Raw genomic sequence first — 27051 nt, forward strand, 5'->3', positions numbered from 1 at the left:
AACAAAGAATTTTAAAAAAGCCTATCACTTGCAAAAAAAGGTACTTAAATTGTACTTTGACTAAATTAACTTAACATCAGAAAAATTTACCTATTAGGTAAATGTCACCAGGATATCAAAATGTTAAGGTAAGATTTTCCCCAGTATATACAAAAAAAAAAAACCCACAAAAAACACACACAAAAAAACCCACAAAACCAAAACACACACACACAAAACACAGGTAAATCACATAGGAGCTCCAAGTATAGAAAAACAGAGGAAAGATCAGACTGGAATAAGATAAAGTATCATATCACTTCAGGAGTTTGAAATACTTGTAATACAATTACCATGACCTTTCCTGACCTAAACTTGATTAACTGGTTAGTCTCCTTAGCCATCTGAGTCTTCATTATCTCTCAGAGTCAAAGGCAACTTATGTATATGAAAAATGGTATAAAAATTTAATTCATAAAGCAATGATTAGTCACACTTTCAATATGTAAAACCATCAGTGAGAAAGAGGAGTATAATCAACATTTATTTTTTCATTTGCTAACATTTTGACAACTTGCTATAAATGATAACTATAATGACTGAATTCTTATAAGCATAAAATTTTTTTCCTGAACAAAAGCAGGTTTTACATTTATATCCTGGTGAGATCTAAGTCTGTGGCAGCCCAACTGGTAGAACACAAGCTAAGAGCCAGTGTCCTATAAGTAAAGTATAATTTGTATCCACTGTATTCCCCCTTCAGTTAGGTAGTCGATTTCCACTACTGTCTCTGTCACTGGCAATGTGTTTTCTATCAGAGAGCTGGAAGGAGGAATTTGAATGTCTTCCAACAATGAGATCTAATTAAATGCAGCTCAGCCAGGTAAGCAACTATGTAATAAAACTAGAGCGATTCAGTGCTTTTGAATTTATTAAAATAGTAAATTACTCACAGAACCCAAAGCTATGACAGTCAAGTCAATTTTATTGGGATATGAAAAACTACACAAGACTGATGATGATAAATGTAAACCACCCCATACTACATTTGAAGTGAAAAAAGAAAATTTAACGGCCAACACAAGTTGGAGAAACATAAAGCAGAACTCCAAATCTTCTTTCCTTCTTTAATGACCAAAACTATTTGATGTTCAAGTAAGTGGTAAATAACTTATACCATGAATTTTATAAGGTCCAAATTCAGTCTCAAATATAAGATTAACCATTAAATGGGGTCAACATAAATAATGGTAATCAAATGAACTAATTAGAAAACTATATTAACACATTAAGCACCAAGCCTGTTTTGTCTTCCTTTCCGTTTAGCCCGCGATACCCAATTTCACCAATATGCTGGCAGCCCCAATGACTGACGAGGTCCGGACGGAAGGTACAGTGTCAGTCACCAGTGACTGACATGGCGCTTAATGTGTTAAGAAGATTCACACCCAGGATGAAGTAAAATTAATTTAACAAGCTAGAAACATAAAAAAAGTATTGATTTAAATTTCTTGGAACAAAGAATAATAAAGAATTCTGATTCCACTGCTTGAAGTAAACAGTGTATTGATAAGGAATAACAGAAAACAGGTTTAGTAAACTTCCATCTTGCATAATATCCTGCACTCAGGAAAATTATTAGTGTCTTCTTACAATACTTATTTCTTCTTTCTACTCTAACAGTCACATCCATAATAGAAACAGATTACAAACCAACAGGAAAAAAAAAATTAAGCCATGAATGGTGTCAGAAAAACTGGTTAGTGGCTTAATGGGGAGGGGAAATTCTAATACATTACCATGCAATAAAAAATTCTAGGTGAATTCCAGAGTTAAATATCAAAGGGAAATAATCTTTAAAGAATCTAGAAGAAGTATTAAGAGAATGCATGCTCTCTAGATAGAAAAGAACTCACTAATCATTAAAACAATGAAAGACTAGTAAGTAAAGATGGATACAATTTAAAAGGAGAAACAAAAAGAGCCGTTGAATTAAAAACATATTAGTATAACAGAAAATTCAATAATATTGGAAAGATAAAGCTAAGGAAATCTCCCAAAAAGTAGAGTAAAAAAGCAGAGCGAAGGATTTGGGGAAGAAGAGATAAGAAAATTAGAAGACCAGTACAGAATTCAGGGTCCAAACAAGGGAAGTTCTATTGGCCAATGCTATTCTAAAAGGCTGGGGTGCCCAAGAATACCTCAGATGTTTGCTACATTATCTGTAATGGCAACAACAGCAGCAAAAGACTAGGAACAACTTAGACATCTATCAATATAAAGACACTTGCATACATTGAGCAGTTCATACACTGTGGAACGTCAGCATCTTTCAAAAAACATCAATTAGATCTTATAATCATGGCAAGATGGCTATAACATATGAGAGAAAAACACAAGTGGCAAAGGAACATATATAATGCCTTTGTATGCATATGTGTGTGCATATATTGGGGGAGAGGGGAGAGAGAAGATACATTAAGATAAACAATGTGTTTATGTATGGCTATTGTACATCCTATATAATAAAAGCCTAATATGCTAAATGTCTGACCATTCAACTGTTCCACCAGTCACTATGACACACACTGATCACCGGGGGCAGATGCTCCGACCGGTAGGTTAGCTGGCTGCTGTGGTCCGGCCAATCGGGACTGGGCAAGACGGGGGACGGACACGCCTTGGAGCCCTCCTGTGGTCCCTCTCTGGCCCCAATTGTGCACCGGTGGGGTCCCTGGGCCTGGCCTGCACCCTCTTGCAATCCGGGACCCCTCGGGATGGTGGAGAGCCGGTTTCAGTGTGATCCCCGCAGGCCAGGTCAAGGGACCTCACTGGTGCATGAATTCGTGCACCAGGCCTCTAGTACTATGGTATTGTTTAGATATTTTACATATATTATAAGACTAATACTTTAGTAATATGAAATGTTATTTTACTAAAAGTATTTTCAGCTATGCTTCAATGAGTGATGGACTGAACTGGATGTTAAATTCCTGGTAGCCCTAGGACTATTAAGCAGGAGAATAAGAAGTAGAGCAGCAGTAGGACCCTGCAAATGCTGAGTGGAGGAATGAGGCTGAGGGCCAACTTCCTGCCCAGAGGAGATAGTTGATGTCAGGGAACAAAGTCAGATCATGTTCTCTCCTGTCTTCTTACTCAGCTTACTTTTCAAGGCACATCTAGTCCTTCCTCTTGCCTGATGCACTTGTGTGCTCTTCCTTTTTCAAACTGATAGTTCAACTACTTATGCACTAACCATGAAAAAACAAGTGTCTCAGAACCACGAAAATATTAAAGGATAATCGAGTAACTATTTGCCCCTCTCTAGGAAAAGAATATTCTAAGAACTGTTTGTCACTCTAGCTTTGTACATGACTTTATGTCATATAATTTGGTAGCAGTCTTATTCCCAACACTGTGGCCCACACTAGCCTGTGACCGCCTTACAGGCAGCTTTCCTTTTCTTCTTTGCATTTGCTCAGGACCACACATAGAGCAAATACTCAGTAAACATGAGCTAAATTAAACTCAAGATTAACTATCGAAGGAAGAAAAGGTTAACAAAGTATAAGTTTTAAGACTGGCTACTACTTCTCAAAAAATGCTGCCAGATAGTCCATCACCCTCTTAGTACCTTCCTAAAAACCCACTTTAAATATTATTCTCAAACATTATAGGTTTCTATTACACTGCAGAGACTGTGAAGCTATTTTCAGTTAATAAAACCAATGGGAAGAGTATTTCTAAATACATATTTACATTTATATCAACGAAATGAGCATTGGGATTTTTAGTACTTCCGCACTATTCAACACAGTAGCCACTATCCACATGTGGCTAGTGAGCAGTTAAAATGCAGTTAATCCGAGTTGAGAAGTGCAGTAAATGTAAGATATACACAATATTTGGAAGGTTTAGTACAAAAACTACATATAATTTTTTCCACTAATAGTTTTATTTTGATTACATACTGAAATATTTCAAATATATTGAGTTAAATAAAATATATTTTTAAGATCAATTTTGTCTATTCACTTATGTGGCTACCACAAAATTTAAACCTATATATGTGGCTTATATTGTATTTCTACTGAATAGCACCAAGTCTCTATTCCCTTTATGTATCTACATATACATATTTTAATGTGCATGCACACACACACGCACACAGAGGCACACACAGGAAACAGTGATGTCTTCATGTACTTGGGGAATAAAGTATGATAATAAACCCCAAATGGGCAAGGAACATGCCTATTTGGCTAAATAGCTTAGCTCTGATGCTGGAATATAATGCAGCAGATAAATAATTGTGAAATGAATAAAAGGACCTATGAAAATCAACTACAATTTTAATAACACATAACTTTAATTAAGCACTGATTACAAACCACGTACTATACTCTGGATTATCTCATTTAATCCGCATGATGAGTATAATTACTTGGGTTCTTTTATTATTCTCATTTTACAGATGAGAAAACGCAGAGATACACAGAATTATAACAGAATCTCCAGTATATTTTGCAATATACTTTTTACAAGAAATGAAACAATTCAATTTAGAGAGTCTATACAGGAAGTTTACACAACTTTCTATAAATATTTATTGAGTACCTTCTATCACACTTATACTAGGTGATGTGACATTAAAAGAAATCATAGCTTAATTTAGCAAAATATAAACGTGTACAGGTTAAATTCTGTTACAAATTCCACTATAATTATCCTATAGCCTACCAAAATATTAACAAGCCTGACTAATAATTAATAATTCAGCAACATAGAATTTTTGCTGAATTTAGACTATCTTTTGGAATTCAATGTAAACACTGGCATTCATATGAAACTTTACAATGTTTTTTTTTTTTTTTTTTTTTTTTCATGTGCAAGATCTTGTCATCTTTATAATACCCCCTGAGAGGGAGGTATTATTAGAGATTGGGTGGGATCTTACAAGTAGTTAGGTTCAGGATCTGACCCAGCGATGCTCCTTAGCAGGACTTAGTTCTTGTCCTGTGGCTTGTCTTACAGGCTACCATCCAGCATTTGAGGGAGGTGAGAGTAGAGAAGGAGATTTAGACAGGCCACCTACAAAATCAGTTTGGGTTCCAGCTTCCTATCACCTTCAGAAATAATAGTCCTGTGCTGAGCAAAGAATGAAGACAGTGTAATTAAAAACTCTGTAGGAGGCTTAAAAAGGCAAATTTCAAATAATTTACCACTTTCAGAAAAAAGAAAAGCTTTTAAATTTAAAATAGGCCTTCATATAGAACTAGTGGCCCCATGTAGAAATTCGTGCACAGTGAAAGGGAATTAGAAGAAATACTTTAATATCGCTATTTGCCCTTTATAATAGAAGTGTCAACCAAATTCATGATTGACAATGACAGATGGAAACACACACGTGCAATTGGCACCAGCAAGAGTTTTACATGTATCATGCATGTGCGAGTCAACTTAGCCTTTTCATAGATAGAGAACAAACTTGCTTAATTAGACCTGCTTCCTGACGTAGCTAAACTTTTTCCAGCCCAGTGAAGCAACCCAATTTCTCTTTCAGGTAATTGTCAGCAACACAGCAGTAAATATCAACACGAAGCAGATTATTATTGTAGATCATGCAGGAGAACAAAGGGTAAAATATTTAATTGCAGCAGTGTTTGACTATATTCTGCACAGTGAGAAAACCTGAAGTCATTTTCAAGCTCCACCATTTCTTACTTTTTTGTGATCCATTCATCAGTTGATGGATATTTTTTATTTTTATTTTTAATAAATCTTTATTGTTCAGATTATTACAGTTGTTCCCCCCCCCCCATAGCTCCCCTCCACCGGGTTCCTGACCCAACCTCTGCCCTTACCGCCCCCACTGTCCTCATCCATAGGTGTATAATTTTTGTCCAGTCTCTTCCTGCACACCCCTTCCTCCCCCCAGCACCCCGAGAATTGTCAGTCCACTCCCTTTCTATGCCCCTGATTCTATTATATTCACCAGTTTGTTCTGTTCAGATTTTTTATTCACTTGATTTTTAGATTCATTTGTTGATAGATATGTATTTGTTATTCATAATTTTTATCTTTACCTTTTTCTTCTTCTTCCTCTTCTTCAAGAATACCTTTCAGCATTTCATATAATACTGGTTTGGTGGTGATGAACTCCTTTTTCTTATCTGTGAAGCTTTTATCTGTTCTTTAATTCTGAATGATAGTTTTTCTGGGTAATCTTGGTTGTAGGTTCTTGCTATTTATCACTTTGAATATTTCTTGCCACTCCCTTCTGGCCTGCATAGTTTCTGTTGAGAAATCAGCTGACAATCGTATGGGTACTCCCTTGTAAGTAACTAACTGTTTTTCTCTTGCTGCTTTTAATATTCTCTCTTTGTCTTTTGCTCTTGGCATTTTAATTATGATGTGTCTTGGTGTGGTCCTCTTTGCATTCCTTTTTTGGGGGGGTTCTCTGCGCTTCCTGGACTCGTAATTCTATTTCTTTCACCAGGTAGGGGAAGTTTTCGGTCATTATTTCTTTAAATAGGTTTTCAGTATCTTGCTCTCTCTCTTCTTCTGGCACCCCCATAATTCGGATGTTGGTATGCTTGAAGTTGTCCCAGAGGCTCCTAACACGATCTTCATATTTTTGGATTCTTTTTTCTTTTTGCTTTTCCAGTTGGGTGTTTTTTGCTTCTTCGTATTTCAAATCTTTGACTTGATTCTTGCGTTCCTCTAGTCTGCTGTTGGATCTCTGTATGTTATTCTTTATTTCAGACAGTGTATGCTTAATTTCTAGTTGGTCATTTTTCATATCTTCGAGGGTCTCACTAAATTTATTGGCAGTTTCTAGAAAATTCTTGAAAAACCTTATAACCGTAGTTTTGAACTCTATATCCAGTAGTTTGCTTTCCTCCATTTCTTTCATTTATAACCTGTTTCTTTGTCTCCGCATTTTGGCTGCTTCCTTGTGTTGACAGAGTGGCTTTGTGGGCTAGGTGTCCTATAGGGCCCAGTGGCTCAGCCTCCCCAGTTACCTGAGGTGGATACTCTTGGTACACCCCTTTGTGGGCTGTGTGCACAGCCTTGTTGTAGTTAAATCTTGATTGTTGTTGGTATCACTGGGTGGAATTGACCTCTAAGACAATGGGCTGTGAGGATCAGCTGTGTCTACAATGGGAGAACTTCTGTGCTGGAGACACCCTTATGGGGCAAGACTTGCTTCAGTAGGGCTTTAGTGCTCACTGAGTCTGCCCCCTGAGTGTGTCCATTATGATCTGAGGAGTTGTAATCTGGATGGTCCCACTTTGACCACTGGGTACACTGGCTCTTGGATCTCCAAGGAGGTGCTAATTTAGCTTCTGCCTGAGGCCACCCAGCAGGAGCTATGGAGAGATCTGCAGATTCCTCTTCTTTGTTTGGGGTTTGGAGGTGCCCAGATGAGGCCCAGCTGTGAAGCAATGCAAGCTGCTGTGGGGCCTTGGGCCTTCTTTTGGATGTTCTGGGTCTCTCTGACCCAGCTGCAGTTGTTAGGTAATTTTAGATTGCAAAGGGCCAGGCCATTCATATGCAAAAGCCTCTCCGCACAGCTTGGGTGAGGTGGGGTCTCAGGGAATCAACAGGGTGGAGCAAACAGCTATGGCCCCCGGGTCTCAGCGTCCCTTGGTAATTGCTGCAAGTACCTCTGAGAGAAAGCTGTCCTCGAGTTTTGCCTGATGACAGATAGTCCAGTTTCTCCCTGTATGAGTCTGGGTCCGCAGAGTCTTGCCCGGAACTGGAGTTCAGAGCAGTGGGGAGCTTGTGTCTCCCTCCCGATTGAGAAAGACAACCGCGTACTCAGTTGCCAGCACTTTCTGTGCGCGCCTCCATACCTCTACACTTTACTTCCGCACCTCCTCTGAGTCTCAATGTGCTTTTCTCTTTCCTTCTAGTTGTAGAATTTCCACTCAGCCAGCCTTCCTGTGGTTCTGGATGATGTCTGTTTTGTCTTTTAGTTGTAGTTGTGAAGTGGTTGTGCGAGGTAGCAATTTCAGGTGTTTACCTATGCCACCATCTTGGCTTCTCTCCAGTTGATGGATATTTTGTTTCTGCCTTTTGACTTGAGTTCCAGCAGAGGGATGGCAGAGTGGACTGAAGCTGTGTGAGGGAAGTCCAGGGTTAGGGGCTCTGGGGTTGAAGCTTGGAGGGCAGCCAACTCAGTTTCCTATGTTGAGTCATTATATCATGCTGCGGAGGACATCTTTCTCCAGCGGACCTTTGCTATGCAGAGATCCACCATTTCTTACTTCTTTTCAGTCTGGTCAAGTTTCTAAACTTTCTATATCTCCGTTTTCCAGCTAATGAAAATAAAGGATTATATCAAGTCTCCTATCTACTTACTCCAGGACTTCTGTGAGGATCAAATGAGATGAGGCACGGGAAAATGCTTCACAGACATTTGGTTAGAGTATAAATTGTTTCCACCTGGCTATAAAGCAAGTCAGGTTCCTGGGCTGAAGAAACTGCAAGAAGGCTAGTCATCGCTAGGGAGAGGATGCTGGGCATTGCTACATGTCATCATTACCCAGATGGAGGGAAGGACACTTAGCATATTAGCCTTTCATATATATATAGATAGATAGATAATTGAACTAGCATCAATAGGAACTAAGTCATCCCTTATTCAGCTCCCTTTTAAAAACATATTTATTAGGGCTCAAATGTTGGTCCACCTTGAAAAAGTAAGCAATATTCCATACACACTAAATGGTCAACTTAATTTTTAATAAGTAAGTGACATGGAAAGAATGGTTCAAGCACTTGTAAATACTAAATATCTGGGTATGTCTTCATTGGCTTTTGAATAGTTTCAAATAGCAGACATGAGGATTCATTAGCTCTTAGCACATATGAACCTGCTCCAAAGGCAGCCAAGAGAGTTGCCTAGCAACAGTGCATTTTGCATCTCTCATCATCCCCAAAGATGCTGCTGCAGCAGCAGCTAGGTCAAGCCTCTCATTAGCAACCTGACAAAGGGTTTCTATCTCCCATTTTACTAAATTATTTTTATTTCCAGGTGAAGCTCAAATATCTATGTATTTTTCCTAATGACAATGTATTCCCTTCCCTCTATTCCTTCTTACCAAATCCCATTCCGACAGATATGTTATAACAAACCCATCAAAATACCTGTAGCAAAAGCAGGCACTGAGAAATCCAAGAGAATTTATGTGCCTATTCACATCACTCTAACAGTTCTATATTTTTTAAGCAATAAAGTAAGGAAGCTTTAGAATAAAGGATGAGAAAAGACATCGAAATGAAGTAATGGGAAGAGGACAAAGTCAATTATTTGACTTCAAAATTAACAAAAAATTTACTCAAGTTATTTGCCATGCTAGTTTTACTTCATTCTTATACAACAAAATCTCAACCATTTAGCAAAATAGCAAAAAGAAAATTCCTGAGTGGCAATAAATTGCAACAAATAGATTGACAGTTTATAATGAATGTAATCCATTGGAAGGAAACTCTGGTTCCCAATTTAATAACTGTTATAAGCGTCACCTCAGAGCAACTGCTATTCATTTACTTCTGAAAATGTGTTTTTAAATATTTACCACTGCTCTAGCTGGTTTTTCTCAGTGGTTAGAGTGTCAGCCTGAGGACTGAAGGGTTGAGGGTTCTATTCCAGTCAAGGGCACATACCTTGGTTGCAGGCTCGATCCCCAGCCCCAGTTGGGGCATGTATAGGAGGCAACCTATTGATGTGTCTCTCACATCGATGTTTCTCTGAGTTTTTCCTCCTCCCTTCCACTCTCTCTAAAAATCCATTGTGGGGGGGGGGGGGGGAGAGTATCCTTAAGTAAGGATTAACAATACATACATATATGGATTAACAATACATACATATATGTAACAATACATACCAGTGACCAGGGTTGCCATGCAAAACTAGAATACCTACTTACATAATCTTCCTAAATACATGCAAAAGAACCTTCAAAGAAAATAAAATAAGCAGACAGAGATTTCATTTCATGTATTGTAAAGTGCTTACTCCAGATTTTGGCATAGACCACCTATACCCTGGCCTCAGTTTTCATGCTATGGTGAATTTCCCTACGGAAAAGATTACAGAATGTGCATGCCATGTTATGAAAGATGAAGTGTGGTACTAATAGATGCAGATTAGGAATGGTGTAATGAGGAACATTCAAAGGCAACTGTCACCACACCAAATCAAACTATGAAAAATTTTAAGTAATCTGAAAAGAACAACGTGATTTTTCCCCGAGGCCCCTCCCCCCTTTTGACGTACAAACAGCGGGGGAAAAAATGAATCTTTAGTAGGATTTCCCAGAAGGGTGTCATTTACCACTAAAATATTTCATTCCAGCAGTTGAAAGACCATAAAAGGGTGAATGTCCTCCAGAGTCCCTAATAACAGTAATAGATCTTGTGTTACTATGCACAAGTGACCTCTCAGTCAGGCGATTTAATTCTTCCCCCTGCAGCATGGTTGGCTTCACACACAGTGTAATAACAGTTTTTGCACAACAAGACAATTCATCCGATTAGAAGGACTGTATTAAGTCGTTCTTGAACAGCATGTGTCACTGCAGTCGGGCTAGGATTTAAGACAACCTAATATATACACGCATGATTCTTCCTTTTTCTATGGTTTTAAAAAGGATTCCAGGACTGTCTTTAGCAATTTTGCAGACCATTGCCTCAACCCTACCTGGCTTCAGAAAAATAACTAAGGTCTCATCCAATGCTCACTGAGCACTTTAAAACAGGCAACAGAAATGTGCATAAGGCTCCCCGTTTCTATGCGGGTTAAATGAAATCCCACTGATATCTCTAAAAGAGAAAAACATGACAAGGGACAGAGTGGGCATAACTGTTTATTGCAATTACTTTTATGCTCCACAACATTTCAGCAATGCACCATTAATTATAAAGACAATGTGATATTATCGGGAAAAGCTTTAATGTGAAATTTGAGACCTCCATTTTTAAACCTCAGCAAAGCACAAAATATGTACAAGTGGAAACCAAAGGAAAAGGTGAGAAATGAATCAACCACCTGGAATCTCTACAATAAATGGTTCGGCATCATTCATTGCCCACCGAAGCCTACACCTAAGAATATCTACACAGTGCTGCCTTGCTGATGGATTAGGGAGGTCTCATTGAGAATCTCTGCAGCAAAGACCACAGTGACAGCTGGAGGAATTCTCAGGGGTTCCTCAGTACCTTTAATTGATGCTGATAGGCTTGGCCTCCCCTTCCATCCTTGGATCTGGGTAGGCTCCTGAGGAGAAGCATCAGCATCCTTGGCTACAAGACTAGGAGTGTCTTTACAGTTCACGTGCCCCAAAGGGACTCTCCTACTGCTCCATGGCAAGTAGCCCAGACTTACAGGATTAAGTTCTCCTTAGATTTTTGATGCCGGTAAGATGCTCTCTTCTGGTTTAATTGTCCCACCCCCTCTAGCAGAGGCCTTGGATCCCCTAAGCAGACCTATAAGAAGAAATGAGAAAATTCCATTGCAGTTCTCTTGCTCATAGTGCCCACATTTTATCCACAGGAAACACGAATTCTAGGCATGCAAGCCAATCCCGACATTGTAGGACTCTCTCCTTTGTGTCCGCCACCACACCAGAGAGTCAGTCCATCATCTTGCTTAGATTTTTGGGGGCAGTGGCCAATCTACCATATTTATCTGTCTACCCCAACTGCAAGGGATACACATGCAGCTGGATGGAGTCGGGGGTAGTCCCACTAAAATCCCTGTCACTAGGCTTGAGATAAGAGGCTAGCATTTGTAGGACTCAGCACTTAACAACCTACTATAAGAGTCCTCTCTCTTCTCTTCTCCTATCTTCTAATTTCCTAATTACTAGACCCTCAATATGAGTAAGGAGCTAAAAACTGCAGTAGCACTCAGATATCAGGGCTTATTCCTAATACTCTGCAAGTTCTACCAATGTTCTGTCTCAAAACTCATTTTCCTATCTCAAGGTCCCTACCAAAATGTCTAGCATCCTGTTATATAACCACTAGAGGCCCGGTGCAGGAAATTCATGCATGGGAGGGGGGAAGAGTCCCTCAGCCTGGCCTGCACCCTCGGGGGATCAGGCCTAAACCGGCAGTCAGACATCACTCTCGCAATCCGGGATGCTGCATGTACCAGTGACCATACTTTTCATACAGGTGAAAGGCATGTTGCTGTTGTATGGACAGCTGCATTTTTTTGCCCTGATTATAAAAAATAGTACATAACATGATCCTTCTGAGGCAGTAGTACCATTTTCCCCATCTTATGGGTGGAAAAACTGAAGCAGAGAGAAGTTAAGTAATTGGCTTTGTCACACAGTTATAAGTGTCAGAATCAGGGATGACCACAAAATGTGCAAGCCAGAGTTCATGCCTATCATTGCTGCATCATCCTGTTTTTTCAGTGTTAGAGTAGCCTTGCCAGGTTTTAATTTTTAAATCGAAGAGACTGTTCCTAATATATAGGGTAGGGTCCCTAGGCCTGGCCAGCAATTAGGGCCGATCTATGGGGCGACCTGCGGGTGGAGTGATCTGGGGGCCCCCCACTGGCACCTGCCTTGGCTGGCGGCCTGGCACTGCCCCGCCCCCCGATCGCCACCTCCGGGGCAGATGCTCAATGTAGGAGCTGCCCCCAACCGAGGGCAGCTCCTGCGTTGAGCATCTGCCCCCTGGTAGTCAGTGCACATCATAGCGACCAGTCGTTCAGCAGGTAGTTCCGCTGTTTGGTCGATTTGCATATTAGGATCTCCTCTAAATCTGATTACCCAACACTTTAGATAAGTTCTCATCTCCTGCCTTACAGCAAGGCTCTTCAGAATCTTGCTTCCAAAGGCTGGCCCATTATCCATTCCAGGATCAATTTCCCTCACCCTATAGATCCCAGTTTCCCATGGTTCTATTTACAGTCTTGTTACCCCAATGTGACTGCCACACATCTGTGTCTTTGCTTCGCTTATGCTCTTCACCCTGCCCAGAATGCCCTGCTTTTTCTGTGCATCAGGGAAACTTAAGGGTTTCTTCATGTATGTTCCAAAAGCACTTCCATACCTCCCCAATGGCAACTACCATCTCATATTCAACAGTAATTTTTAATTCCTCTGTCAACTGACTAGGCTCTTTGATTCCTGAAAACAAAGACTGTATCCTTTCATTTTCGTTTTACCAGGACACGTGCCACATAGTATTCTTTCTCTCTCCATATATATGATGGGTTGAAAATGCGTGGTAACTAAAATGGGACCTAAAAAAACAAGGTTGTCTTCAATATTTCAAGCTGAATGATAATTCTACACTGATCAAGTTGCACCCTTAAAAATTGAATACAATTTAACAATTAAATTAAAATACCACTGGTATAATTATCACTAAGAATAATATCACTGGAAACAATTAAAATAGACAGGACTAAATTAGAGAAAAAATGTTAAAATAAAATTCTATTACTTTCACAAAAATACTATACCAAACCAATTAGCCAAGTGTTGCAAAGTGCCAGTCCCTGCTGATATGTCTTAATGAATAGATAATTTGATCATTTTAAATGGGCACATTCATTATACTAATGCAAATGAGCAAAACCAAAGTGCCTCAAAAAAAAAATAGCTTCAACATCAGCTTATGTTTTAACTCAGCCAATATCAAATTATCCAGAACCCTAAATTAATAGGATTTCATTTAATAAGATTTTACTGTAATCTAACCTAACCTAATCCCTCTCCCTGGGCTCCACACTGTTCCCTCAATTCGTTTGGGAAACACATGACAATATTAGAAAATAATTTGTTGTTTGCAGGATGATAGGTACATACATCTAATATTTTTATGTGTTCATTCAATCAGACAACAAAGCATGTAAAGGCCAGGAACTGTCGAAGGTTTCGAGGAGGCAAAAACAAGTAGACAGTTTCCCTTGAGGAATTCCTTTTATGAGTCTTACATCTAATTGTAATCTAGTGAAAACTTTTTTTTGAAGAGAGTTTACATTCAAGATAACTATAGGACACCAGAATGCTCACGTGTCCTTACTCATCTCATTCATCTTTAGTGTTGTTTGACTCTGTGACGTGATAAAGTCAGGCTAGGTATATTTTACATGTTTGTTTTCTTTAGGTAGAGAAAAATACACAAGTTGTCTCATATGCAGACATGAGCCACTATGATAAGAATGCTAATAAACAAGATGACAGAACAAGGTCTCCAGAAGTCTAATTAATACACAGAACGCCTGACACGCAGAAATCATCCCACATCACCACTTAACTACTGTCTGGTTCCACTGAGTTTGCAACCATGTCTACCCTTTTGAAATAAACTGACTGTAGGCTGCCCAATTTCATTCCATAAACTACCTTGAAACTTGCCAAAGAGTCTGTTATACTATATCTGTCATGAAAAACTCAAAATTGTCACTGGTGGTGTAGAAGTCCAGTGCGCTCCAAAGTGAAAGGCAGAGTAAGTCTCAAGGTTTTGGTAAGAGAGTTAACATCGCTGTCTAAGAATCCGGGATTAGACCTTTCCCACCAAATCCACCAAATCCCCGCCTATCCTGTCGGTTACAGCTATCAGATAGGAGCTATAATTGTGACTGTCCGTGGCTTTCTTTCCCTCCTCAACGAGAAAGTTAAACCTGAAATATAAAAGAAAATCACCGCCAGTGAACCTACAGTTGGCAGAGTAAAGTACTCCAGGACCTCTAAAAACTTATTCATTCCACTGTTTGCCCAGCAGCAGGGCTCAAAGAGGTGCATGTGTCATTTATAAACAGCATTCCATTCATACTAGAAACAGGCAATGTGCTTCCAGTTCACTTCAAAGATGTTCTTTTTTAACTTCAATAAGACTTAGCTCATGAATCTGGAACTCCAGATAGTCTTCCTATTATGGCTTAGCTGCCTCTTTCTGCATCGTAGCACTTATCACAGGTTATTCTGTCAATTGCCCATCTTGCCTCTGCACTTTGAGTTCCTCAATAACTGTCTTCATATCCTAAGCTCCAATTAAAACAAGAGTCCCAAAATGGTTCTCTGTAACTATTTACTGATCTTTTTTTGCATGTTGTTTAAAGATCCTATATTAACTGTATATCATGCCAAACCTTTTAAATGTTTCAAACCTAACAACCAAGGTATAATTTTCTCAACATTTTGTAAACACTTTTCAAAATAAAGAGAATACAACAACATACTTTTCTCTTCACTAAAAAATATTCCTGTATTTGATTCGATTTCAGAATCTTCCAATTATGATCATTAAAAACAAAAAATATGTAAAAAGACTAATTCTTGAGCCCAGCTGGCGTGGCTCAGTGGTTAAGGTCCATCTATCAATCAGGAGGTCATGGTTTAATTCCCAGTCAAGGCACATGCCCAGGTTGCAGGCTCAGTCCCTAGTGTGGGGTAAGCAGGAAGCAGCCAATCAATGATTCTCATCACTGATGTTTCTGTCTCTTTCTCCCTCTCCCTTCCTCTCTGAAATCAATAAAAATATATTTTAAAAATAAAGAAAAGACCAATTTTCTTATATTGAGCAATATTCCCAATTGCAAGCATGCTGCTGATGCTGATTCACTTAGACCCTCTCAATCTTTGACATGTGCTTACTGGTACATGAGTCATGACTCTGCGTATACCTGTTCTATTTAGGTATAAACATCTGACTAATTGTTATTTGCTTATTTATAAAAGGGCTAGTGGAAGCTAGCATAATAGAGGCAAAAATAGACACACAAGCCCTAGCCGGCTTGGCTCAGTGGATAGAGCATCGGCCTGCGGACTGAAGGGTCCCAGGTTAGATTCTGGCCAAGGGCACATGCCTGGGTTGCAGGCTCGATCCCCAGTAGGGGGCGTGCAGGAGGCAACTAATCAATGATTCTCTCTCATCATTGATGTTTCTATCTCTCTCTCCTTCTCCCTTCCTCTCTGAAATCAATAAAGAAATTAAAAAAAAAATAGACACACAAGATTGAAGATTCGGCTGGATTTCAACCAAATGTTGAGGTTCTTTTAGCTTTAATTATCTCTACAATAGGCCAACGTAAAAAAATGTAAAGCTAGTGAACCTGGTTTATTCTTTCAAATAAATTTTTAAAAATATATTCATTGATTTTTAGAGAGGGGAAGAGAGAGAGAGAGAGAGAGAGAGAGAGAGAGAGAGAGAGAGAGAGAGAGAGAGAGAGAGAGAGACATCTATGTTACCTCCGCACTTACCTCAACCAGGGATCGAACCCAAATCCTGGTTATGTACCCTGACTGGGAATCAAACCCGCAAAAATCTGGTATACATACAGGATAATGCTCCAACCAATTGAGCACACTGGCCAGGACTTAAAAATATTTTAACTAAAAGTTTTAGAGAGACTGTACAGCATATTGAGTAAGAGCACAGACTCCGAAAATATGTGCCAGGTTCAAATCCCGACTGCCAATGAATTTGTTAATATGTGCAAATAAAGTGATTAGAATAGTGATGGGTATATGAGAACATGTCAATATTGGTTATTTTTTTAATCCTCACCTGAGGATATATTTTATTGCTTTTTAGTGAAAGAAAGGGGAAGGGGGAGGGAGGGACAAGGAGAGGACGAGGGGAGATGGGGAGGGGAGGGTGAGAGGAGGGGAGAGGGACCTGCCTGGGACAATACTGGCTATTTGTATTGGCTATCACTTTGTTCAAGAAGATAGTTGAGCTCCTATATGAGTAGACTATGTTAAAGCCTAGGGAGTTGACATGGATTGCTTCTGTAGATGCAAGAAAATGTTTCCTTAAGTAAGACTCTCCCCCGATTTGAAGGGCTGGCTATGGAAGCTAATGGTAGGGGAAGTCAACTGGCAGCTTCACTTGGGGTGTCAGGCCATGATGTTAGTAGGCAGGGACCCTTTCCTTTCCCCTTCCGTGTCTACTCACTAAATTAGAAAAAAAAATTTTTCTGGCAATGGTGGAGTTTCAGTGTACTTTCCCCTTGAGCAGAATTCCTCATGCCTATTATGAAATTCAGTTACCACAAAATCCGATTCCCCTCTGGGTCCTTCCCGACACTAGAAGCCGATCTAAGGCAGGTCTTGACCAGCAGACAGAGCTCCTGTTACCTGGCATTCAAATGGAACAGACAGACTCTACTGTTCTCAGCGCAGGATTGGGCCAAATCCTTACCATACCTCACACTTCACCCCATTCTTTCTGATACTCATTGTTCAGTGACACAAGACAAGTGGCTTCTGCTCAAGTATATTAGTAAGATAGTAAGTGTCACAGTGATCTAGAGCTGAACTGAAAATCACAATCAAACCATTTTTTCAGTGAGAATTGTAGGCAATTTACAATCTGTAGACTCCTCAGGAGAGAGTCAGCCCAATAGTAACACAATTCCAGGAAAAGCAAGAAATTGACACAGAACTGTCTCACCGAGTGCTCTAGGCTTTCTGCAAAAACAAAAATGGCAAAACATTAAACAGTTCAAATGCCAGCTAAAAACATTGATTCTAGGCATATCTACGTGGATTTTATAAAGAAGAAACAAACATTGCCACCGGGTGGAACAGATGCTTGATTTTGTATTGTGGCGCGTGTTTCTCTTTGTCTAATTGCTTCGTGCTGACCAGCTCATCCCAATTTTGCTCTAGGCATAATCGACGGGATAACAGTACAGTGCTCCTTATCTGTAAAGCTCTTTATTAAAAGGACTGTCCATTTAAGCTTCTTTTTGCTGTTGTGAGGAACAACCAGACTTCAGGAAGCCGACTGACCTCGGGGGGTAGCAATTCATAGAACCTGGCGACAATAGAACAGAGTGCAGAGCATCCAAAGACTCTTTGTGCAAGTTCTCTTATAGAATATACTTCCTCCTTTTCTCACAGCAGTAACTTACAGACCATTAAATCTCACACGTTTCCTTTTCATTTTCCATGTTAAAATATGGCATATTACCCAGAGCAGAACTATCACAGGATTCTGCCCTGAAAGTCAGCTTTCTGCTATTTAATAATATATGACTTTTAAACGACCAGCATGTCATGGGCCATGAACCTAGCCACATAAGTGATTTCAAATGGCTCAGAAGTGTGTACATTTTTACAAATGGAACAAATTAAGGCCTGAAAACATTAAAGGATAAAATAAAATGATCAAAGATTGCAACTGTTCCATTAAGCAAGACCTTTAGCTAGACTTAACCACCAATATGCAAAATTGAAGTAAAAGTCCACAGAGTTGTAAAATGCAAGTTAAATCAAAATAAAAACAAAAAACCACAAAGCTATCCCTGCTTCCAAAAAAGAGAAGCAAGCAAGTAGGAAGGGTCTGAAAGAGGCATTGAGTTTCACAAAGCTGAACTTGTTAAGCTCCTCAGTGAGGGAAGGTTTGAAGGAAGGAACTTGTGGTTCTCTGAAGTCAAAGCTTATTACCTTTTCCTCTCTGGCACATTCCATTTTATAAATCAGTCAAAAGAAACTGATATGCCTTATACAAAGCATTTAGAGCTATTCCATTGAAGTAGACATATGAAGCTATTGCAAGATTTTATTTTAAACCATCTCAGCCTATGTAAAAAATTACTAATCTTTGTGGTTAATGTTCAATTCAGATAAAACATGTTTTCTTGAGTTCTAAAACCACTACCAAGTATCCTTAATTTCCAAAAGAGAATATAATCTTTTGTCAGGGGTCCTCTTTACATTTATTTATAAGACATATTATTAAGCATCTAATGATGCCTATAAGGCTCTTGTAGAATCACTCAGCCATGTGAAAAACAGCTTCGACCACCATCTCTATTATTCTTTAGGGTATAATGCTTCAGATGGAGAAATCTCAATACGGACAGCTATAGGGAAGCCATAGTTAATAAGTAGCGAATATTAAAAATAATTATATAAAGTTTTATATTTAATATGTTAATAATTACATATCTACTATGTTAATAATTACATATTAAATAATTAGCTAATCAGTTAATATAATCCATGTAAGCTAATAGATATCAAGAGGTAATATCCCTTTCTTCTTCAGGAGTCAGGGGCCAGAGAACATGGTGGGGATTAGTGAGGGGCATCCCAGCTAGTTAGAGTTTACCTGAAGTTGCCAGAGGGAAGATGGGTGGAATTACCGGAAGCTAAAATCACAGTTGGCAAAGAACTACACATACAATCCAAAATGAAAGGAAGAGATGAGAAGAAAGGAAAGAAAAAGTAAGGTTTCTGGCTGAGAGTCTGAGAAGCCAGATACCATCAGGTGTATAGAATGGGTTGAGAAGTACAAAACTTGTGCTATCACCTAGTGAGTATGTATTAGTGGCACACAGCGCAGCTCAGAGCATGTGTGGTTCTCACTCATGAAATGTCACAGTGCTGGGCTCTTGTGAATGGAGAGATAGGTCAATCAATACTCGCTGATTAATTGGGAGTGATTAACCTCTTCTTAAGGAGGTTATGTCAATCTCGGACATTTCCAGATTGTCCACAGTCCTGTTACACAGTTTGGTCAATCCCTGGCTAAGGGTTTGAAATATGATTTAATATTGCCCTTAAAAAGCTATAAATTGAAGTTCAGAAAATGTCCTCATTTAGTCTTGGGGTCCACATTATCCTTTAATTAACTCAGAGCCTATGTTTAACATTCATTGCCATTGATTTCATACCAGATGTGACCAGATCTTGGACAAATTAGAGGTAGGAAATAGCTCTCCTCCTCTGAAGAGGAAAGAATAGGCCAACTAGACATCACTGTACATGAGCCAAGAAGCAATGTGCTTCAATTGTCATCAGGCATCTCTGAAGGCAGCCTGAATGATTTACTTCTAAACACACACACACACACACACAACAACAACATTACTCACTGTTATCAGAAAGGCAGTAACTGATATATAAATATAACCAAAAAGCATGTGAACCTATCAACTGTTACTTCCAGAAAAAAAGAAAAAATACAAATTAAGGAAATGGACGGCACTCCATTTATTATAAGCATAGACTCTGATATGGAAACCTCTCTCTAAACTAAATCAAAGTGTTGAAAACTTTTAAGACCCATGGAAATGCACACAGGATTCTCATTCTTGGATCTCTCCCCAGAACACTCTATGACACTCCCTCAACAGTGTAACAGGCACTTAACTTTTACTGAGCGCTGCCTGACTGGAGCTTGTATCTCTGCAAAGTCAAGTCTCCTGTCCTCAGAAGAAAACTATAGGGGATTATTAGTAACTACTGACATTTCTACATATAGGGGGAAAAGTTCCTTACTACTTTTTTTTTTAAAGTGTTGATTTATTGCTGTGGCTTTGGGTAACTATCTAGTTATTTTAACATCATCTGTATCCAGTTAACTCTAAAATGGTGTGCACAAGGCCAAGTTCCCTTCAGACTACTTAGCTTCATAATCTTCCACGGTCCTAAATGTATTAAACCTAATGGAAAATGCATGCCACAGGGGAATCCAGTGAAAGACTAAGGATAAAAACTTATGGGGGAAGAGGGATCCATCAAAGTACACGACAAGTAAGAAGTAACAGAACCACATGTTTTTTAAAAGCACATTTTCTTATCATCATTAACACTAATGGACATTATTAGTTGATACTGATCATTTGTATTACTATTAATTAGTATTACTAAAATAATTTCTATTAATACTTCAGAACCATAGTAACAGTAATGCCCAAACATACTTCAGATATGGCACATCTCTATCAATATTTGTCACATTAAACGCAATACTTAGGTACGTATTCTGCAGGCCAGCAGATTCTACTATAGAAGGTAAGTGATCACCAAAACAGGTGGAAGTCAACCTCTAAACTCCTACTCTTACCTACTGACTTAGCTTCTGTTTATTAGTAGTCTAAGATTTTTCTTTACTATCAACTCCCTCATGAATTTAAGCCAAATGATTGCTTATATATAATATAGCTTCTTTCTATAAGGTGAGAAAAAAATAAGCATGCATGAAATATGAAAACATTTCATGTAATCTTGTTAACTTAAAGAAATAGTTAATACTCCTCCAGTAATCAATCACAACCCTAACTTGTTTCGATTGAATCTACTTCAAGTACTTCCTCACAATTAGAAAACTTGCTTTTTCAAAATATCCAGTCTTCTCGTTTTGGCTGCTTTCCCTTGTAGCTAAAGGCCTGTGAAATGATATGATCTGGTCACTTCATAAAGAAAAGTGAGGAAAAGCACTATCTCCTACTTCTGGGGCATTTATTTTGTTGTTTTCACAACACCTCCACTTTCAAGTTCTTATTAATGACATTGCCTTTGCTTCTGCATGAATTTGTGTTAATTACATTTCAACATTTCACCTCACCATTCCTCTTAACAAGCACGACTACAGTAGGTATCTGTTCTATTGTCTTTCAAAACTAAGAAGTAATCAACAGAGGTGTAACATATTGACTTCAATTTATGGTACTGCTTCATATTAAACATTTATTGAATAAATAAATGAACCTGGATGGCCACTCTAGTGCTTCGCAACCTTTTCCATTTCATGGCACACATGAAAAATAATGTGTATAAGAATATTGGAGTAAGTAAATAAATACCAGGTGGCCAGAAGCTACCAGCTAAGGACTCTGGCAGCCTGAACTTGGGCAACTACCAGGCTACCTGAGAGCTGAGAGGTGGGAGAATAATGTTAGCACCCCTGAAACTCAGTTATAGCAGTTCAGTGTCCTCAAAATGCTAACTATGAAATTCGTCTCCAAATTTTTTACCTACTTTGCATACTTCTACTTTTTTTTTTTTTTTTTTTTTAACCAGGAAACCAATTTTCCTTTGAGGATGCATCCCTCCCTCATTCCTCAGAATCCTGGTGGCATAGATGATGTCAGGACCCTGACACTTCACTTACCTCTGTTCTACCAAGGATAATCAATTCAAAGCCCCCTGTCCTGCCATGATGGTTGATCCAGGGTGAGCACATGAACCAAGCAAAGCCAATCCAAACTCTCTTCCTTTTAGGTTGGGAATTTTAGGTTAAAAAGCTTTGGCCTTCCAACGAAGTTACAGAGGAAGGAAAGAAACTGCAATGAATACACTGCCTGGGCCATGGTTGTTCTAAATTCTAGAGCAAATAAAAACAGTTTAGGACAGATGGATTTCTGCTACTTATAACCAAAGTATCTGTCTAGAATTTCAAAGACTCAATGAATTTCATGAGTATCAACACATATGTATTGTATGCAATACATGTTTCACATCAGTGGCACACGCAGATCAGGTACCTACTGTCTGACTTCTTTAGGTATCTCGACATTATCTGGGTGATAACTATTTTAAAGAGATTATCCTACAAAATGTAAACACTGAAAGCAAACATTTGGTAGAAGCAAGATCAGTAGGGAAGGTGAAGGGAGAAATAAAGTAGGAAGGAAGTTGAAATGAGTCCATTATACAAACACCATGAGGCAAAGGTCCTTTGAGAACATTACAAACCCATTTGCAGAAAAGTCTTGGTGCAAGAGCAGCAGTTATTTTCTTGACAAAAGGAATGAGCATGACGAGTTGGGGACAAAAAGGAATTCCAAACACACTAACGTCATATCTTAAATAAACATCTATCCCCCTACACCACCACATTTTTTCCTATAGGAACACAATTTTCCTTAAAGAGATTGACTTTTCTCTCACGATGCTTAAAAAGAAATACAAGCACAGATGCCAATAAACAGAAAATAATAAAAATACCACACCTACTTGGTTAGAAAACTCCCTCAGAGGAAATGAATTCTACAGATTCTATCCAATGGGGGGGGGGGGGGGGGAATTACAGAGTACTATGCTAAATATGTAGCTCATTTAGCTGCTATAAAAAAGAAGGAACTGCCCCTAGCCGGTTTGGCTCAGTGGATAGAGCGTTGGCCTGCGGACCAAAAGGTCCCAGGTTCGATTCCGGTCAAGGGCATGTACCTTGGTTGCGGGCACATCCCCAGTAGGGGATGTGCAGGAGGCAGCTGATCCATGTTTCTCTCTCATCGATGTTTCTGGCTCTCTATCCCTCTCCCTTCCTCTCTGTAAAAAATCAATAAAAATATATTTTAAAAAAAAAGAAGGAACTTTTACCTGTTGCAACAGCATGGATGGACCTAGAGAGCATTAGGCTAAGTGAAATAAGCCAGTCAGAGAAAGATAAATATCACATGATCTCACTCATTTGTTGAATATAATGAACAACATAAACTGATGAACAAAAATAGATCCAGAGGCAGAAAAACACTGAACGGACTGTCAAACCTCAGAGGGAAGGCAAGGGAGTGCAGAGGGGTGGTGGTGGTGGTGGTGGTAGTAGTGTGTGTGTGTGTGTGTGTGTGTGTGTAAGAGATCAATCAAAGGACTTGTATGCATGCATATTAGCATAACCAATGAACACAGACACTGGGACAGTGGGGGCTTGTTCTGGGGGGCGGGGGGGGGGGAGGGTAGGAGTGGCCAGGGAGACGTCGATGGGAGAGAAGGAGACATATATAATACTTTAAACAATAAATACAAAATAAAATAAAAGGTGGGGGCTGGGGGAGTCTTAGTAATGTCTGACTGCTTTCTGATTACACTCCAATTCCGTGCAGATAGCAAGAATGACTATTTATCCTCACATCCCAGAATGTTGATCAATGTCATATGGCAAGGAACCAATACTTTTTAGTTTATTAAGTTACTGAATAAAAAGATAGGATCGAATTGCAACTTTAAGAAAAAGTTAATGCCTATCAGATAGGCACCTTTAAACTCAATTATTTTGCATCTATCTTAAAAGATCAATATTAGAACGAAGGGATATGCATCTTAAATAGACTGCAAGAGTTATTAACAAAAGAACTTCAAATTAGCAAATCCACCAAAACAAAAATACCAAAATAGCGTCATGGAAGATATCCTTGCAAAGTATGCTTTCATTCAAGAAACATTTGCATACATAACTCAGAGTAAGGAGAGGAAACAACAAATTGGGATGATAAGGACAGGAAATAAAAGAGAAAGAAAAAATTTAAAACTGATTAGGCCCATGATTTAAAACTGATAAAAATTGTGCACAAAGTAAGGATAACCCACATTTCCAAAAGTCCAACTTTACCCCCATTACTGTTCCATTGTTTCTTTCTTTACCTGACAGGAATCTGCTTGGGCTAATTCTGTGGTAACCTTCAGTATTTGGCGAAGATTTCGTCCTTTATCTTCAACAAGGAGGTGAACCAGCAGCAGCAGAACATGCACAGGGATCATTGTAGAAATAGGGAGCAAGGACTCTATTGAAGCCAGCCAGTCACTCGCTGCAGACTCGTCTCGCAGTACCTCAAGGATCCTCCAGCTTGTAAATATTGAAGCATATGTGCTAGAAATGGGGAGCGCAAGCTTGAAGGGCAGCTGAAAAATAAAAGCATAAAAAGGTATGAATAAAATAAGATAAACATACTGGTCGGAAATATATTTGACATGCATTTATGTTTTATATTTCATGATAAGAAATCAATCCTTCCAACAAAATGAGTACAGAATTTTCAGTGCTTTCTGCAAACCCTGCACACAGAGCTAATAGAATTACACAAGGAGAAAATCGTTGTTATAAGAAACTCTAAAACAGTTTGCACTACTTTTCTTCCTATTTACTATTTGTTCCCAGTTAAGGCAGAAAAAAACAAAAAGGATCAATAAATAAGACCCAGAGGCAATACCATTTAGAAAAGCCATTATCACTAAGAAAACATTCACTAACGACGAGGAAAGATACAAAAAACAAAATGGAAAATATTGCATTTGCCCAGCTTCAGACCCTAGTTAAGAGGCAACCTGGCCTGCAGGTACTGGGCTGAAACCAGCTCTCCGACATCCCCTGAGGAGTCCCAGATTGCGAGAGGGCAGTTTTTGGGTGAAGCACCCTGGAATCGGGCTCCCTCCTCTCTGGTTCCAGGTGCATCACCTAAGAACTGCAGCTGCCTAGTCACCACAGCTCAGCAGCTCCTGTGTTGAGCATTTGCTCCCTGGTGGTCAGTGCGCGTCATAGCTACCAGTTGGAGCATCTGCCCCCGATGGTCATTGCGTGTCATAGCTACTGGCCGGTTGCTTAGGCTTTTATATATATAGATAGGTATGTACACACACACACACACACACACACACACACACAATTTTATTTATTTCAGAGAAGAAGGGAGAGGGAGAGAGAGATAGAAACATCAATGATGAAAATTATTGATTGGCTGCCACTTGCAGGCCCCCTACTGGGGATTGAGCCCACAACCCAGGCATGTACTCTTGACTGGAATTGAACCTGGGACTCTTGAATCTGCAGGCGAACATGCTATCCACTGAGCCAAACCGGCTAGGGTGCTACCAATTACATTTTTTAAGGCTGGAGCAGGATACTACATATTTGTATTTGCTTGTATATGCAAAGGTAAGTAACTACACAAATAAAAAGGCAATTTATATACAGTAATTTTCATTTTCTATTTGCAAGGGTCGGAACTGGACAACTTAGCATCAGGGTGAGAAGGAGACTACACATTGTACACCATTTTATAACTTTAAATCATTGTTATGTATTATAATTTATTAAAATTATAATTTAAAAAATTAAATATCTAAATTTATTATAGCTCTCTTTCTCTCCAACTACACCTTTTCCCCCAAAATGCAATTCATTAAAGATTAGAATCCATTTCTTTAGACTAAGAACACAGCATTGGGCATGAGATTTGAAAGATGAGGACTCAGCACAGCCATGGCAACAACTGGCTGTTACACAATCTCTGAGACTTGCTTTCTGCATTTGTAAAACGGAAGTTATGACTACCTTCCTGTCAAGATTACTGAGGTAGGTAATAATACAATATGAATTAAGCACCTAGCACAGTATCTAAAGTTGCAAAATACAAGGAAATATTATCACTGTCATCTTTAGGAGAAAAAAATACAACTGGTAGATAGGAGTATAAAAGAAAATAATTGGAAATCACCAGGAACAATAAGTCAAAAGCAGCAACACCGCACAGACATGTAACAGTCAACATACTGAAACAGAAAAGCAATCCTACTTTACTTGAACTATTATGTCCAGCTTAGGCTTTGGGTTTTATTGGTTTGTTTGCAGGAGAAGGGCACGTTGTTGAATAAGATATCACAGGACAATCTCTATGGCCCAGTGAGTGACGGGTATGGTTCCCTGGCACAATCCCAAGGCAAGGATGCAACAAGGGTTTTCTCTCAGTACTAGCTACCAAATCCTGGCCCCCCAGCCTATGGAAGGACTTGTAAATGTGCTATTGGGCTGTGTTTCAGAGGAGAAGGTGGATGTTTGAAAATAAAAGGTTTATGTTAAGTGAATTAAATCTATAAAAAAAAACATACCAAAAATAACTGCATTTCAATAAATATTAAATGGTTATAAAGCATCCTTTACAGATATAAAAGAATTTGGAAGCTTTATTTTAAAAAAGCTTTTAATAAAAATGTTTAGGTGTGTTAAATATTAACAAGACAGATATCTATAGCAGTACTTCTTTGTCTAAAATTGTAAGGACAGGTGAACAATAAATATTTCCATTAACTTTAAAGAATAATACTCATCTAGCACAGTAACTAAACAAGCTTAACAAAGGTAGAACCAAGAGCCTGGCCAGTATGGTTCAATGGTTAGAGCATGGCCCTCCCACTGAAGGATCTTGGGTTTGATTCTGGGTCAAGGGCACATACCTGGTTGCAGGTTCATTTTCCAGCCCTGGTCAGGGCAGGTGCAGGAGGCAAACAATCAAAGTGTCCCTCTCACATGGATGTTTCTCTTTCCTTCCCCTTCCTTCCTTTCCTTCCCTTATTTCCCTTTGTTCCCTTCCTTCCCTCCACTCTCTCTAAAAATCAATGGGAAAAATATCCGCTGGTGAGGATTAACAACAACAACAAAGTGGAGCCAAGAGTTGATCAGGAGATGGCGTATGGAAACTCAAACCTGGAGACCCTTAAAGGTGGACAGGTTTCCGTTAGAAGGGATTTCACAAACAACTCCAAATAGCCAAAGCAATCCTGAGAAAAAGGAATAAAGCAGGAG

At 39.1% G+C, this 27051-nt stretch overlaps 1 protein-coding gene across 7 annotated transcripts in view; it reads right to left on the reverse strand.

Annotated features, from left to right (window-relative positions):
- FOCAD (focadhesin) overlaps positions 1-27051 on the reverse strand; it is a 310432-nt gene that overhangs the window by 174347 nt on the left and 109034 nt on the right. For all 7 annotated transcript variants that reach the window (XR_013960579.1, XR_013960580.1, XR_013960581.1 and 4 more), the window contains exon 11: positions 24117-24374. Coding sequence is in view for 3 of the 7 variants with exons in the window: in XM_080667664.1 (XP_080523790.1) it covers positions 24117-24374 (258 nt within the window). In the remaining 4 variants the exon portion in view is untranslated. The remainder of the gene's footprint in view (positions 1-24116; positions 24375-27051) is intronic.

This window comes from Plecotus auritus, assembly GCF_963455305.1.
Source record: "Plecotus auritus genome assembly, chromosome: 5".
NCBI lineage: Eukaryota > Metazoa > Chordata > Mammalia > Chiroptera > Vespertilionidae > Plecotus > Plecotus auritus.